At 43.4% G+C, this 16824-nt stretch overlaps 1 protein-coding gene across 1 annotated transcript; it reads left to right on the top strand.

The window, feature by feature from the left end:
• The first annotated feature begins 1468 nt into the window (after positions 1-1468).
• sall3 (spalt like transcription factor 3) lies at positions 1469-16443 on the top strand. Its single transcript, XM_022753250.1, has 6 exons — positions 1469-1550; positions 5703-5711; positions 10425-10709; positions 10764-13580; positions 13914-14251; positions 14812-16443. The coding sequence occupies exons 1-6, from the start codon at positions 1469-1471 to the stop codon at positions 15241-15243; spliced, it is 3963 nt and encodes a 1320-aa protein (XP_022608971.1). The 3' UTR covers positions 15244-16443.
• The last annotated feature ends 381 nt before the right edge of the window (positions 16444-16824 follow it).

Below are 16824 nucleotides of genomic sequence, written 5' to 3'. Positions count from 1 at the left end.
CCACACACACGGAGCCATGCCCAACGCCGGGAGAGCGACGCTGCTATAGCAGGCTGCCACAAGATAACTTCAAAGTTGGCTTCGATGTGAACACGCGAGTCGAGCAAAAGGGAAAGACACCGACCGAAGCTTCGGTTTTTGGAAAAGCAAGCGGTGTTTGTGTGTTTGGTCACCAAATATCCAAAAAGAAAAAGACACTTTTTTTCCTTTTTCTTTTCTTTTTTTTTTTCTTTTTTTTTTTTTAGAGGGGAGCGCACCGAGGCGAAAGCGCAACCGGGAGCTAAAAACACGGCGGAGAGGAGGAGGACAGGAGAAGTTCATCGCGATCAGAGACACTGAAGCGACTTTTCATTTACGGGACAAATGAGTTTTTGATCACACTGACATCCCTGTTGTTTCTGAGAGGAGGACTGCTGCTTAACCGTGGCACCGCTTTCTCGGAAAGACGCGCGTCAAAGTTTGGAGAGCGGAGCTGCGCCATTAGAAAAAAACAAAACAAAACAAAACAAAAAAAAAACTGGTTACAGTTTATTGCTTTTGTCAAGAACTTTACTCGTCCCGTCCACTTTCCTGCTCGCCGGTGTCCGTGTATGTCCATCAAACCTCCGAAACATCACAGCGACTGTAAACATCGCTTCATTTGAGTCCAAGTCAGAAGGAGGTGCGTGTTCTCTCTCTCTCTCTCTCACACACACACACACACACTCCAAAAAAAAAAAAAAAAAAAAAAAAGTTACCGAGAGAGAAAGTGCGAGAAGTGAGCCCGGATCTCGAGATAGCACTTTATGAGAAGACGCTTTGTGAAGTTCTGAGGTAAAAGTGGGATCATAAAGGTCAGAGGGATGAAGATTAGAGCTACTTGGTGAAGAAACGCGGCGGTGAATCCTCGGCACTTGAGAGTGAGTGCGCTTCGTGACAGGAGGAAGAGTGGATTGGATTGGGGGGGGGGACAAGAGTCTGACGTTCCCTGTTGAAGACCCCCCCGTGAGCTGGGCATAACAAGAGATTTGGTGTGTTGTGTTGTGTTGTTGGGGGAGGTTGGATAGTAAAGAGAAAAAGAGACGGATAAAGTCTGAGAGTGAAGCGGCTAATTGCTTAGTCCGTCCCTCATTACCATATCCAATGCGCGTCCGCTGGACTCCAGCCAATCCTCCCCACCTTCACACGGTGCCATTAATCGCGAGGCATTATTCACTATCATAATTATTATACCGACATGCGCAATCCAGCGCACAGCAACAGCAGCGGCAGCAGCAGCAGCACCACCGGCTAATTTCACTTTTCTTTTTTTCTTTTTTTCTTTTTTTTCCCCCCTACCTCCCCCCACCCCCCCCTCTCTCCGCCACCAGACTGTTTGCGAACTTTTTGTGTGTGTTGATTCATTTCGCTCTTCGCTGATGTATCTGCAAAACGCAGACACATCTCGGAGCGCAAACGCAGCAGCATCGCCAGCACTGACGCCAGCAGCATGTCCCGACGCAAGCAAGCCAAGCCGCAGCACCTCAAGTCGGACGAGGATCCCGCTCTAGCCGGGGTGATCTCCGAGCACGGTGAGTGGATTTGATCAGCTGAGCTCCCCCTTATCCAGGTTCCTTCTTTCAGACAAACAGACAACTTCTCTCTCTCCTTCTCTCTCTCTCTCTCTCTCCCTCTCTCTCTCTCTCTCTCTTCCCCACACACCTCACAGCTCTGCTCGACACTGCTGCTTGTTTCTCCACTTTACTTTTGTCTCAGCAGAGATTTAACTCCTCTTCTTTTAAGTTTGACCTTAAATGAAAAGTGGTGTGGATTCATCTGGGTCTTCGATAAGATTAATTTCTTCAAAAAGAAAAAAAAAAAAAAAAATAGCTGCAAATCCTTTGGAATAAATCTCTTATGAAGTTAAAAGTCTCCCCTCTATCGACAGGGAAGTGAACAGTTTCAGTGTGTGAAGTGTTTGTTTTATTCCAAAAAATCAGTTCGTTTAACCCGCGTCCCCCCCCCACAGCCTGCATCCCATTATCTTCTGTTAGCTGATAGGTGACTTTTAGGATGAATGTAGCTAATGCATATAACCATTTATGACACTTTGCATTCGCATTATGTGCTGAAGGCCTTTTTTTAAAAAAAGGCCTTTTTCAAAATAGAATTGATTCAATGCTTTCCTATAAGCAGCTGTGTTCTTTGATACGTTTTTGACTTTGTGTGTTGACGCGCGCAGGATAAAACATGTGCACACACACGCGCGTACACAAACACACTGACACACACACAATTTGATAAGTTGGAAAATATTTGACACTCTCCCTCACAGCTGTAAAATTCCTCGAGGTAAATCTCGCAGCTGTTATTTTTTATTATATATGTAAAAATAAAAAAAAAATAAAAAAAACAGAATTAAAACGCGCTCACTTTTTATTTAAGATTGTGACTTTGCTTCGGTGTCTTTTGTCCCTCTGCGCCTGTCTGTTCTCTCTCCGAGGAGCAAAACGCGGATTGTGTTGCAGGTCGAAGCCTCCGTTTTGTCATGGAAATGTTTTTTGTTTACCCCCCTCACATAAATTTAGCACACTTGATTTGTTCCCTTTTGCTCACAATGTCGACAAGATCGCTTGACAGAGCTCGCCCTGGCCATGTGGAAATCAAAAAAGAAAAAAAGAAAAAACAAAAACAAAAAAAGGCTCATTCATCTTTTATTCTGTACTCAGCCTTTTCCGCAATAAAACGATCATTATGGAGCTAAAGTCAGATGTGTAGCGAGGTGAAATGTGGGAGGAATTATAGGAATAACGTGACAACTGTGGGGACACTGTTTTCTTTACATTCTAGTGCAGAAATCTTACTGTATATGCTTTTTTATTGCAGATTTTTTAAATTACTTTTATTGTTTTAAATGTGGAAAAAATAATGTTTTATATATTAAGATACATAAGGATTCAAAATAAGTAATTTCCTAATTTTGTGTAGCTACAACAGCCATCAATTATAAGACGATAATTCACTCTGAAGATCAGAATTTATGTTTTAATTTCTCTTTGCTAAATTACGAAGATGTGTCTCTTTTTGTGTATCTAGCAAATCACTGCTATTATTTATACCTCTCTAGCTTGACCCATGTTGACCAACACACACACACACACACACACACACACACACACACACACACACACACACACACACACACGACTAGTCACACACTCACCCACACACACACACACACACTTTACAGAGCTTCTTTAGAATAGAAAAGCGTGATGTAATCTCTGGGGAGCAGCTCTCTTTGCATGGGGAAATGTTTGGTGTGAGGTGGGAATCACACTCATGACTCTCAGCTCTTTTTTTGTCCCATTTACACTGTGGATTTTTTTATTTATTTATTTGTCATTTCTGGGCAATTCACACTCGAACACAAACATTGTCTCTGCCTCAGTGTTGAGATAACCTTTCCTCAGATTTTGCTCAGAGATACGTAAAAACATCCATCAGGTTGCTCTCCTGTAGGATCGTGGAATGAAAAGAGAACTTCCTTTTCCCCTGCAGCAAAATCTTACACTTGGATGATTTACATAGTATTTCATTTATAAAACAACGATTGACAATTCGTGTAACAGAAGGTGCGTTAAGGGGCAGATCCATCACGGTGGGAAATGAGTGTCGTTTTGAGGGAAATCTGTCCTGGATTCCCTACATGGATAGAGGTATATGTATCGTTTTAGAATAACACATTTACTGTGTTATGTGTAACCTATAGAGTCCATGCTGTTGTGCCTGAGACTGGAAGTGGCCGTGGAATGTTCTCGCCTTATCCTCGGATGGAGCACTTTATACTGGCTTGTTGTTTTCAGGACAGACGTTGCCGTGAAACAATCCCAAGCCTTTTGGCCATGCACAGTGAGCCTACACACACTTAGATAAACCTAATAATACCATGTCTCATCCAAAGCTACCGTAGACACACTCAGCTACAAATGTCATCCTGTTAGTGTATCATTGCAGCAGTGATCAGATTCTTCGCTGGTGCAGCTGGTGACGACACTATTGATCGCTGGCCTTGACATATCGTTGCATATAATGTCAAAGGAATTCAGAAGTTCCAGTCATCGGCTGCTCCTTGGTTCAGACTTAAAATCTATATATGTTGGGGCGAGTGCTGAGGAGAAAGTCAGGCATTCAAGTGAAATTGTGCTCAAGGACACACACTCTGAGTCTGTGGCGCGTTTCACGTAAATAGGCATCAACTAAGAAAATATCCATTAGGTACAAACTTCCCTTTGTGTGTTCAGTTTTTTTTTTTGTTTTTTTTTTTAAATCTTTAATATGATCTGATTTTTTTATACATGACTTTTTTTTTTCTTCCACTGATGTCCACTGCAGCTCTTCACTGTGCTGCATCTCTGAAAAAAAAAAAAAAAATGAAAAAAATGAAAAACTAAAATCAAGTGCCAACAAGCCCTTGTTTGGCAAATCATCTCCCCCTCAGGCCTTCCGGACACTTGCCCCCTGGGGGAATGGGGGGTTGGGTGCGTGTATATGTGTGTCTGTGTGTGTGTGTGTGTGTGTGTGTGCTGGGATGGGGAAAGGAGGAGGGGAAGTGGTGGTGGTGGTGGTGGAGGGGTCTGCTTAGGAGTGCTTTTATAAAGCTTGCTGACTTAACCTCTGTCCAGCCCCGGCAGGCCAGGTCCTGCCGCTAGATGTCAAGCACCTTGTACAGTGGGAACATGTGTGCCGTTGACCTTGGCAGCACAGCAGCTCACTCGTGCCCTCGAAAGTGTGAACAGTGACGAGCTTTTCATCTCGCCACCGCTTCCTCTGCATCCGGTTGTATTTGGAGGTGTGCATGGTGGTGGTGGTGGTGGGGGGGGGGGGGGGGGGGGGGGGGGGGGGGGGGGGGTGTATGGCGGGCCAGTGGCGTACACATTGTACATGAGTACTCCTGTGCATGCTCCTATTTAGGGGATTTTACAAAGGTACATTTTTCCCGCCTGAGATGCACAGGATCAAAATTCAACCAAGAGACGTATACATTTTTGTCAATATTTGCCGCCACAGTAAAAAAAAAAAAAAAAAAATTGAGATGAAACATCTCAGGAGACGTCTCAGGAAAAGATGGTCGTGCTTTCAGAGAGAACAGGTGGAAGACTGCAAATGTGGTTTCAGTTTTCATTTTTTATGCTTTACTCACAGATATAGTCACATTTCCAAACACAGATAAGCAGAACTTGTTTTCCTTTCCCTACAAGATAATGTTTAAGGCAGGAATGTACATAGTTACAGGCTGCAAAAAAAAAAAAGAAGAAGAAAAAGTATTATATAGTGAGCAAATCCCCGCTGACAGTGACGACACGGTTGTTGCCCACTTCCCCTGCAGTGGGGCTTTGTTTGGCTTTTGTTTTAATCCCCTCTCACCATTGGGTGCAGGCCTGTGGACCACCCACATAGCTGTGCCAAAGATGTCTTCAAGGAGACTCTCAAAAATATGACTGTGTCTTAATTACTACTCAGCGCAGAAAAACACACATGAACAAGTAAGATCCTGATGGAGAGGAAGGGCCCAGACAGAGAGAGAGAGGGGTGGGGGGGGGGGGACTATTTAACGTTAGATAGAACAGCAGACTTTGGGGGATTTAGGAGAAAGCTAACAAGCCATCAAGTGAAGAGGTAAATTTAGTCTTCGGTGGATTTTCTAACGATGATTCAGTTTGTGTTTGTTTTGATGATTGTAGCTCTGATTTGTCCAGGCGGCAGCATCATGGAGGAGCAGTTTGACAGCTGAGATCGGTCCATGCGATGATGGTGCTTTGCTGTGCAGGTGTAAAAAGAGAAATCATTTTTTGAATTGGAAAATTGTTAAAAGGAAGTGAAGCAATGATCTTAATGCAAAAAAAAAAAAAAAAAAAAAAAAACAGAATCTCTCTTGGCGTGCTGAGGATGAGTGTCCATTAGATCCTGAAGCCTCCTCCTCTTCTCGAGCCCCCTCTGTGAATCCGGGGGCAGAGAGCCATCTTGACGGGTGACACAGTCATCTGGACAGAGTGCCGTCATTGAATACTGTATTGCAAATGCTTACACAAACAAATCGTTAATGTTTTGGCTGCTCCACATCTGCAGCCAATGACAAAGGCCTCTCTGTTAGTGCAGATATGACTGTACCATTCTGCAGTGGGGCTGACCAGGCCGATGACACACACACGCACACACGCATACCCGCGTTCACACACAAACACACACACACACACGCACACACACAGAGCTGGGGCTGACGACGCTCGAGCCTCTGCAGGTCTGAGGATGCGTTAGATCATTCGAGGAGACGTTTCATGTGTTTATAGCCGCACAGACAGGACTGTCCAGGGACTGTGCAACAGAAGAAGAACAGAAGATATCTTTTTTTGCAGGATGTTTATTTAAATATACATGCAAACAATAAATTACTTTACTTACGTTAGGGGTATTAATGCAGTGTTTGAACTAATAGTTATAGATTCGTTAATTTAAAAAAAAAAGGGGGGGGGCACTGATAAGTCCGCATTGATCATGTGCTGACTGAAAAAATACACAATGAAAAAGCATCACAGGGTTCACAATACATAGATTCAATATTTCTCTATCAAAATCATTTGAAATGAACTTAATAATGAATTAGTTAAATAATTGTTTCTTTTCTGGAGATCAGAAAGGTGGAGGTACGATAAAAAAACAGAATGGAAAAAAGTAATTGGCACAAGAATTCCAACATTGTTGAACACAGCAGGCCTCCTTCTATTTTTTTTTTTTTCTTTTTTGTTGCCCTCCCCTCCCAACTTGGGCTGGACCTACAGTGATGCATCTCTCTTTAAGGGTCCTAAGCTATCCTCAGATGCCTGAGAAGAATGCATTTTAAAGGGGGCAGAAGGTGGGGCTGGGGTTGTAGGAGGGCTGGAAGTGCAGGCGCTCTGTGGAAAGAACGTTATCACAGTTTGACGAAGAAGTATTAAGCTGCAAGTTGTTAATGTAGTTGTTATGTAGGATATAAGACATTCTTTTAAAAAAAAAAAATGAGATAGCAATGACTTTATCCTTAACATAAGGTGAATGTTACCAGTGTCATTGTCTGTGTGTGTGTGTGTGTGTGTGTGTGTGTGTGTGCGTGTGTGCGTGTCTGTGTGCGTGTGTGTGTGTATTCATTAAGTGAATCTGGAAATTGTTAAGAATGGGAGAATTTGTAATTGCCTAATGCTTCGCTCAATGCCCGGCTCTGTGGCTTTCACAGAATCAGTGGAAAGCATGAATACCTCATCTGATATAATATGTCAGATTAGCGGTTTCAGTTAGCATGCCAAAGATTGCTGAGCGAGATAGCGGACACACAGATTCAATGTCTACAATTCCCCTATTGACTGCGTTCAGCTTAATATTTGCATCTGAGTAAATGAAGACTCCTCAAAGAATGAAAAACGGATGGGATGTGTTTTTTCAAACCTTCCTTTCTTATGCTATAGGAAAATCAATACCCCCATCCCCCCCAAACACATGCGCACACACACACATATGCACACACTTGTCTTACAATTCTGATATCATAAGAATAATACTGACTAAAGCAATGTTGAATCCCACGTCTTATTTTGTTAAATCTTTTTTCTTTAATGGCAGTGTCTATATTTTTTTGAATGAGTCTCTATTATCTGTCTATTATAGATGTAGAATTGAATAATCAAGAATTCCAGATTGTATTGTATTTGCAATGAATGCTGAAACAAAACCGAAGATGTCAGAGGGAAAGAACATTTTCAAAACAAAAGCAGGAATTTTTATTTTTAAAAACTTAATTTAAAAACTTGGAAATTGGAATTTTACAAAATCTAAATTAACGCATTTTTTTAAGTCAGAAAAATAAAAAGCACGTGTAGCTCTTCACATGGTAAATTTAACAGGGGTAGGCCTCTGCAAACACACACACATATATATACACACACCTTGCAAGTATCCTCCAGTGACAGGAAGAAGCGTGCATATGTGTGTGTATCTGTCACATTTTTTTTGTAGGTGTTTATCAAGGCACGTCATTTGTGAATTTTCTGTGTCTGTCTACATATGTGTGTGTGAGAGAACGTGCCAGTGTGCGTGCGTTCGTGTGTTTGTGTGTGTGAGGTCAGAGGCATACAAAGGCCCCCACTTGTAATTGTATGAATGAATAAAAGAGATTGACAGTAATACCATTCTAATAACTAATCAGCTCAACACAATGCCTACTCATTTGCGTTGACCTTTCAACCCTCAATTATGGAAATGAGTCCTGCTGTCCGCTGCTGGGCTAAGGAGATTTCTAGCCTGCTGTCACGTGTCACTGATGTTTCCAGTCGCTTTCCCCTTTTCACTTGTCGGTGTTTGTTTTGAATTTGAGCTTTTTAGTGATGATATATAATAGAAATGTTGTTAATGACCAAAAATGTCTTTTTGCTTTGCTGGAATTTTGACACTGAGTTTACAGACTTGTGGCTGGAAAATCAAGGGAGAGGTGACGCTGATATTGTAAAGTAAATAACATGCAGGATTTTGCATTTTATTTTCCTTTAATTACTTAATCAGTTTTCTCTAATTTATCCTGGCAGCATACATGATTGAATAAAATAATATCTTGTTCCGTCAGCCCTGCCCCCGGTGAGGAGGAGAACACGGAGGTTGTCCAAAGCCTTTCTGTTGATAATTAATTAAGTTACAGACACCAGACCCTGATAGCTCCTGCCCCCTTTGGAGGAGTGATGAATTTCTTTACTAATGAGTCATTGTAATTGGCACAAATGCTTCATGTCTGCTTCACCATGGCTCGCTCCGTTGTAACCTTTGAAATGAGCGTAGGCGCTGTATGAATCTCACGATTACTCACTTACAAAGTACAGTGAGGCCTTTAGTGTTGAGGAAACGTGTGGTGGGTAGTGTGCAGGACTTTTTCAGAGGTTATGCTGCTCTCACTTTGTCTTTCTATAGCTTTCATTCAGAGCTCAGGTTGGTCAAGCGTGTTTAGAGGAAGCAAATTTGCATAAACAATTTCATTCATGTGTGTGTGTCTTTTAGTAGCTATGGGCCTCTTTTTAAGAATTACACACTCCTCCAACTATCAACTTAACCTTGTTTTATTGCAGCATTTCTTTTTTTTTTTTTAGAGTGACCATGAAATAAATCACTTTTATTTGCAGTAAATGCCTATGAAAATGTCCCAACATTTTTTATAGTGTTAAGTGTATATAAAATAGTTTAATTTGTGGATAAACAGTTATATTACCAGATATATGCCGGGTCTTTGAGTGTAAACTGAACAGGAGGCTCTGAAATAAAGAATGTGCAGGATGCTGTGGCGGTGATTGAGCACACTTCCTACTCATAATGAACCACACACACACACACACACACACACACACACACACACACACACACACACATATAGAGTATAACTATGGTCAAACACAAAAAATAAACATACAAGGGAGGCCAATTCTACATGGTTTTGATCAGGTGTGAATTAGGTCCATGTTCAGACCTCGCTTCTGCTTGTTTGACTCTTGATGGTTGCATGTGGAAGAGGAAGTGGCTTCCTACAACTGTGATTAAACATGTGTAACTAATCAGAGACTTTGCTGCCATGGCACTAGCATGTAATTTGTTGAGTCTTTTTTTTTTTTTTTTTTCAGAGCGCATGAGAGAGAGGGAGAGAAAGAGAGAGAGAGAGAGTAACACTGTGAATTTCTAAACTGAAAGGGAACGTTTTGTATTTCAAAACATTTCAAATTTTTAATTATAGATATTGTTTGCACACAATTTAAATGGTTCAGTTTATCTCTTCACTCTTATTCACTGTGCATGAAATGTATAGGGGCTAAAGCTTACTTCTGACAACACTTCCCTTTTAACAAAAGAGTATTCCAGTCCCTTGCTTAGATTCAAGGCTAGTATTACCTTTGCAATGCTAAATGAAAAGGCCCAGACATTTGGAATTCAGGTGGAAATGACTGGGCTTGATAGCAGAGGGGAATCCTAATGAGGCCATCAAAGTCCTGATTTGTACCCAACAGATGAGGCAGCTGTGAATTGTATGAAACATTGGAAATCAATAGTTTCTATGGAATTTCATTAAGCGGCAGTATCCACAATTGATAGGCCCTCATAATTTGATGGATTGCACTAAGAAAATTATTAGCTGGCTCTATGGAGAGGGTGCGAATGCACAAACCTGGGTCTTGAGAATTGGTGAACTAGGGCAATTTGTTCAGAGGAAAAAAATAAAAAGAATATTGATTTTGGTTATGTTAAAAGAGAGAAAAAAAAATCAAAGGTTAAATCTTTGCTGCACTGCACTGCAAAATATGTGTGGATTCTTTATTGATTATTTATTCATTAATTCTTTTTTTTTTTTGCCTCCTCCTCCCTCCTTTCCTGTCCTCCCCCCTGAACCCCTCCTCTCCCTGTAGCCCGAGGTGATGTGCTGGATGATGCCGACAGCGGGAACGAGAGCCGCAGCGGCAGTGAGGAGACCCATGTATGTGAGAAGTGTTGCGCTGAGTTCTTCAAGTGGTCAGACTTCTGTGAACATTTAAAGAGCTGCACCAAGAACCCCCTGGTGCTCATAGTGAATGACAATGAGGACACACCTAACCCCTCCCAGGAGTACCCGACAGAGCCCTCCCCTGTACCCAGCTGCCCGAGCGAGCAGGCTGACAGCGAGGACCCCAGGGAGGGCAACCACAGTCCTGCTGGTGAGGGGGATGACGTCCCAGAGACAGCAACCTTAAATGGGGTCAATGTCCTAGAAAAGGAGGACGAGCAGATGGAGCTGGAGCTGTCTCCTGAAAAAAATATGGATTCTGAAGACAGAGATGTGACATCCCCTGAGCCAGACGGCTCCCTACCTCAGCTCAATGATGTCGTCCCCTCCGCTGTTACAAGCTATGCCATGCCAAGCACCAATGTTACCCTGGAGACTCTGCATGGCACCCGGGTTGCAGTTGCCCAATTTTCACAGAGTGTGAGGGCAGCAGCAGGCAGTGGGGTCTCCACCATGGCTATTCCCATGATCCTGGACCAGCTGATGGCCCTCCAGCAGCAGCAGATACACCAGCTGCAGCTGATAGAACAAATACGCAGTCAGGTGGCTCTGATGAATAGACAGTCTGCCTCACAGCCTGCTCTCAATCACCATCACAGCAATGCTGCTGGAAACCAGGGGCCTGTTTCCTCCTGTGTCCCCCCTGTCGCTAGTCAGCTTCAGCTACACAACTTCATCACCCCTCCTGTCCATCAGCTGCCTGTTAGGTTGCCGGCCACTCTCAACGGTCAAGGCTCTTCACCCCTGACCTCAGCAATAGAAGGGCCTCTGTCTCAAGCACCACAAAGTGGCAGTCAGCAGCCTAACGCTTCAGTCCCGAACACATCCTCAAATAATTCGGTGTTTCCACAGCCCAGTGGTACGGGATTGTCATCTCTAATTCCCTCCTGCTCATCCTCAGTCATGAACAACAACATTAGCACCAGTAGTAGTGTAACAGGAGGTGGTGGCATTAGCAGCAGCTCAGCTCTTCCCAGGAACTCCACCACCCCTCCCTCACTCAGCCACAGTAGCCTCCTGAGCTCTGCCTCCAGTCTACCGCTGATACCTCACAGCTCGTCCAGCAGCGTTATCTTCCCCAACCCTCTGGCCAGCATAGCAGCCACAGCCAACGCACTCGACCCCCTCTCTGCTCTGATGAAGCACCGCAAGGGGAAGCCCCCGAATGTGTCTGTGTTTGACACTAAGCCCAGCTCGGAGGACCCATTCTTCAAGCATAAGTGTCGGTTCTGCGCCAAGGTGTTTGGCAGTGACAGCGCTTTACAGATCCACCTGCGTTCCCACACTGGAGAGAGGCCGTACAAATGCAACATATGTGGCAACCGTTTCTCCACCAAAGGGAATCTGAAAGTTCACTTCCAGAGGCACAAAGAGAAATACCCACACATTCAGATGAACCCCTACCCTGTGCCAGAGTACCTGGACAATGTGCCCACAAGCTCAGGCATCCCATATGGCATGTCTTTGCCCCCTGAAAAACCGGTAACCACATGGCTAGACAGCAAACCTGTCCTCCCCACTGTTCCCACCTCAGTCGGGCTCCAGCTGCCTCCCACGCTGCCGAGTATGATGGGAGGTTTTGGCGATTCTCCAAGCCTCACTCCGCTCAACAGGTCCCCTCAGAGGCCATCTCCACCCTCAAGCGAGTGTGCATCTTTGTCCCCTAATATCGTCACTGACTCTGGCATGACCACTACTTCACCCTCCCCAAAGCCTAGCCTAGGGAGTGAAGCACCTCCTCTCTTGAAACCTGAAGGTGTTCTCCTGCCCCCAAGCTGCTCTTCCAGGCCGGGAGAGAACACCACCACCACAACTACAGTAACTCAAGTGGTCCTTTCCACTACTGTCACTTCCACCACATCGCCCAGCAGTGGCCAGGTCACTGAACCAATCATGAGCCCCAACTCTGTCTCCAACCCCATCTCCCATCCGGTCCTTCCCATGCTCTCTGACCAGTTTAAGGCCAAGTTTCCATTTGGCGGCCTCCTAGACTCTATGCAAACCTCAGAGACATCAAAGTTGCAGCAGCTTGTTGAAAATATTGACAAGAAGATGACCGACCCAAACCAGTGCGTCATCTGTCATCGCGTTCTCAGCTGCCAGAGTGCTCTCAAGATGCACTACCGTATCCACACTGGTGAGAGGCCTTTCAAGTGCAAGATATGTGGGCGGGCATTCACCACCAAGGGAAACCTGAAAACACACTTTGGTGTCCACAGATCCAAACCCCCGCTTCGGGTCCAGCACTCCTGCCCTATATGTCAGAAAAAGTTCACCAATGCAGTCGTGCTGCAGCAGCACATCCGTATGCACATGGGAGGGCAGATCCCCAACACCCCGGTCCCTGAAAGCCTGCAGGAGATGGACACTGACCTGTCCTTTGACGAGAAGAGCTTAGATGCGATGAGTAATTACGATGATGACCTTCTGGACGAAATGGAGCAGGCTATGGATGACGAAGTTGACTTAAAAGAGGGGGAAGTGGACCCATCTAAACCTTATTCGCCAGGGTGCTCCCCGCCAACTTCCATCATCTCCAGCATTGCTGCAATGGAGAACCAAATGAAGATGATCGACTCCACTGCCAACATGACCCGTTCGTTCGGTCAAAAGCCCATGCTGAACGGCAGCAGCTTTGGAGGAGAGACTGACTGCTTAACCACAGATTCCCTGTCAGTGGTGGGGGATGCTGAAGGTCAAAGCTTGGGGAGCCCTGCTTTGTCTGAGTCCTCTGGCTCTATGCAGCATTTGTCCCCAGCTCACAGCCACTCTGAGAGCCAGCGATCCAAGTCCCCAGCTACACTCAACAATAATAACAACAGCAGTGCCATGACAGCAGAGGAGGGCCAGGAGAACAATACAGCGGGCTTGGCAACGGTGAAGTCGGAAAAATCAGAGACTCCATCTCCACTTTCTGCTACTGAAGGCACCGGGGCCCTTGACCTGACTGCCACTCAACATGGCAGGCACTTTATCAAGGAGGAGAGCCACTTCAGCATGCTGTTTCTAAATAGGGATCGAGGTGTGTGTGCAAAATCGACTAAAACTTAATGCATCATGAAGAGTGAATTACATTTCTATACAGATTTAATGTGGTAGTTATTAGTAAAAATAATGTACGCAGCATGAAAATATCTACTCAATATAGTGTTATACATTGATACACATGAGTGAAAAATATGATATGATAAAATATGATATATTGATAGCCAGAAAAGGGGTAAATATTGATGAAAATGTACAAACATATACACACAGGCTAATTCAAGCAGCTACCTTGCAGCCATATGGGTCTCCCTGTTTGCAAAATCACCCTGTGTATTGTAATATTTATTTCACCTCTCCTTGTTTTCAGGGCTGAGCACCCCTAATTTGGCCAGCACTGCATCGAACATGATCAAAATGGAGATGAATGGACACGGCAAGTCAGTGTCTCTGAGCGACAACTCTCACCTGCCCGTGGGCATCCAGGTTCCCGCCGCAACACCCCAGACCACCATGAGCCCCAGCATCAACCCCATGTTGGCTCCCCCGCCTCCACGCCGCACTCCTAAGCAGCACAACTGCCACTCGTGTGGGAAGAATTTCTCTTCCGCCAGTGCTCTGCAGATCCACGAGCGCACACACACCGGGGAGAAACCGTTCGCCTGCTCCATTTGTGGAAGGGCTTTCACCACAAAGGGCAATCTGAAGGTACTAGAGAGTTTAATATAGCATCAGTGTGAATTTTGCATGGATGGTGTGTAAAACTCTGGTACAAGACCTTTGGATTTCTGTATGCCCCCTTGCCACCACTTTGCTAAATGAAGCAGAGATTTTAGATTTACGCCAGCAGCATAAGTTTAAAATCAGTAAATCTCAGATGATCACTATCGGGTACGATCTGATAAAAAATAAATCACATTTAGTCACAACTAAAGGGCCTGAAAAAAATGTTTTCATAGAATTCCCGTAAAGTTCCTTTACATGATTTAAATGCATCATGATTGAAATGTAGCAGCAAAATCTTAATGGTCTTGTGTTATCTGTACATTTTAAGTCAATTTCCAACTATTTCCAAAGAGGTTCTCAGATAAAAAATTTTAATGAACCGCAAAATCATTCCAAAAATGTTTTTCTGTTTGTTTTTACATTCATACATTTTTGGCCTTTTCCCCTCCACTCCCATCCGTACAGTGTTTGTTTGGATGTAGTATTTGTGTCTTACCATGGCACTTTCATGATATTTCTTTTTCTCTTCTGGCTAATTTTAGGTTCACATGGGAACACACATGTGGAACAACGCTCCAGCCCGAAGGGGTCGGCGACTGTCCGTAGAGAATCCCATGGCCCTGCTAGGCGGGGATGCCATGAAGTTCAGCGAGATGTTCCAGAAGGATCTGGCGGCTCGGGCCATGAACGTCGACCCGGGCTTTTGGAACCAGTACGCGGCCGCCATCACCAATGGGCTGGCCATGAAAAACAATGAGATCTCTGTGATCCAGAACGGAGGCATCACCCAGCTGCCCGTCAGCCTCGGCGGTGCAGGAATCACTTCACTGGGAGCCATGCCTGGAGGAATGGACCGCGTTCACACAGGCAGCAGCCCTCCCATGACGGGTATGGAGAAGGCTGGTCTGGAGGTCGGGGCCAGCCGTCCCTTCTCCAGATTTATGGAGGAGAACAAAGAGATTGGGATCAATTAAAAAGACTTTTCTGTATTATTCCAAGGTAGGCATTTGGCAAAGACTAAGAGTCTGACAGCAAGGACAGAAACTGCTGATCCAGTCTGAACTCATACGTATTATATAATGTACAGATTAAATATTTTTTGTTTGGTTTTGGAAATATAGTATTTAGTATTGATTAGAGGTCTTTGCCTTTCACTCATTGCGTCCTCACTTGATATTTCACCTATACGAAGAATACTTTGTCTCTTGTTTGAGAATATGTCGTCTTGCAAGATTTGCATGGTACTTATTGGTTTTTCTCAGTATGTTTGACTGCTTTTATGAATTTCTTTGAAAACCAGGATCCTGCCTCATTTATGATGGGCAAGCATCTTATCTGGACAGGACTAAAACAGAAAAGAACATGGGTTTGTTTAAAGACAGTCTTGCCTTTGCCTGGGAACCTTGTTTATGATTGCCCATGGATAGACTGAAGAAAAGACTGAAGTATAGTGTTTCTGTGCTCGCCTGATATTTTTTTCTCATGAACTAGAAAACTTGAAAAAAATAATGTTTGAACTATTTTAATCTTTACATTTAGTCTCCCAGCATTGTCTTATAATATTGTCCTGTGTCTTTAGTATTTATGATATTGACAAAAAAGCGGGTATACAAAAATATATTTAATGGCCCAAGCATTTTATTGATCCATTTTTTTTCTAAACTGCAGGCTTCACTGATGAATATCTCTTTCAATAAAGACAATATGTCATTTGAGTTGAACAACAGAGAAAAATGGTAGGTTTTATTTGGATATCTGTTGAGACTATGTGTATCTCATTACATGGTAAAGAGGCTAGAGATATCCGAAGCTGCTATGAACACAACCCTGCTTTTAACCTTTGTAAAAAGAAAAAAGAAGTGATCCTTTTGAAGAAATATCTATGTATAGAAATACAGACAAATCTAAAACAGGTATGCATATTTTGTATCACATAAAAATAGACATCATGAGTTGAGAGTATTTGTCATGTTTGTGAATGCACTTTTTAAAAACAAGACGTTTTGTCTGTGAGTTACCGTTAACCTTTTGACTGAGCTATCTATCACGTGCTGTTTTCATTGTTGTCAGCGTACCACTCCTACAATTTGCAGAGTCGGTTCTCTGTTATTGCATCTGTGCAACTCGTCAGAGTGCAAACTCATCACTCAATCAAAACCTTCTTAAATAAAAAAAAAGAGAACAGGTGTGTGTTTTAATGGTTTCCTTATCTGCATCACATTCCCCTTTCTTTGTCACCCTTTTATTTCCATAAATTAAAATTTGAAATACCAGATACATATGATCAAATAAATGAGAAAGACTGTTTAATATCATTACTATTGTTATTTACAATTTCGTAATTCCTTTTCTAAATTCATTCATGATAATATTTCATTTTCATTTCATTTTTTCAGTTTTGTTTCATCCACATTTATTGCCCATTTATTTTCAGAAAAGACATAATGCTTCATTTCTGGGAAACATTGCTATTTTAAACACAGTTTCCAGATATTTTATAGTTTATAGTCCCCTCAAAATTTGTTTCATTTTCTTCATTTTTTTCTTTTTTTTTA

This window comes from Seriola dumerili, unplaced genomic scaffold (genome assembly GCF_002260705.1).
Source record: "Seriola dumerili isolate Sdu_G_001 unplaced genomic scaffold, Sdu_1.0 BDQW01000191.1, whole genome shotgun sequence".
NCBI classification, from domain to species: Eukaryota; Metazoa; Chordata; class Actinopteri; order Carangiformes; family Carangidae; genus Seriola; species Seriola dumerili.
Note: the sequence above shows the minus strand (reverse complement) of the source record. Positions and strands in the feature narration are given on the sequence as shown.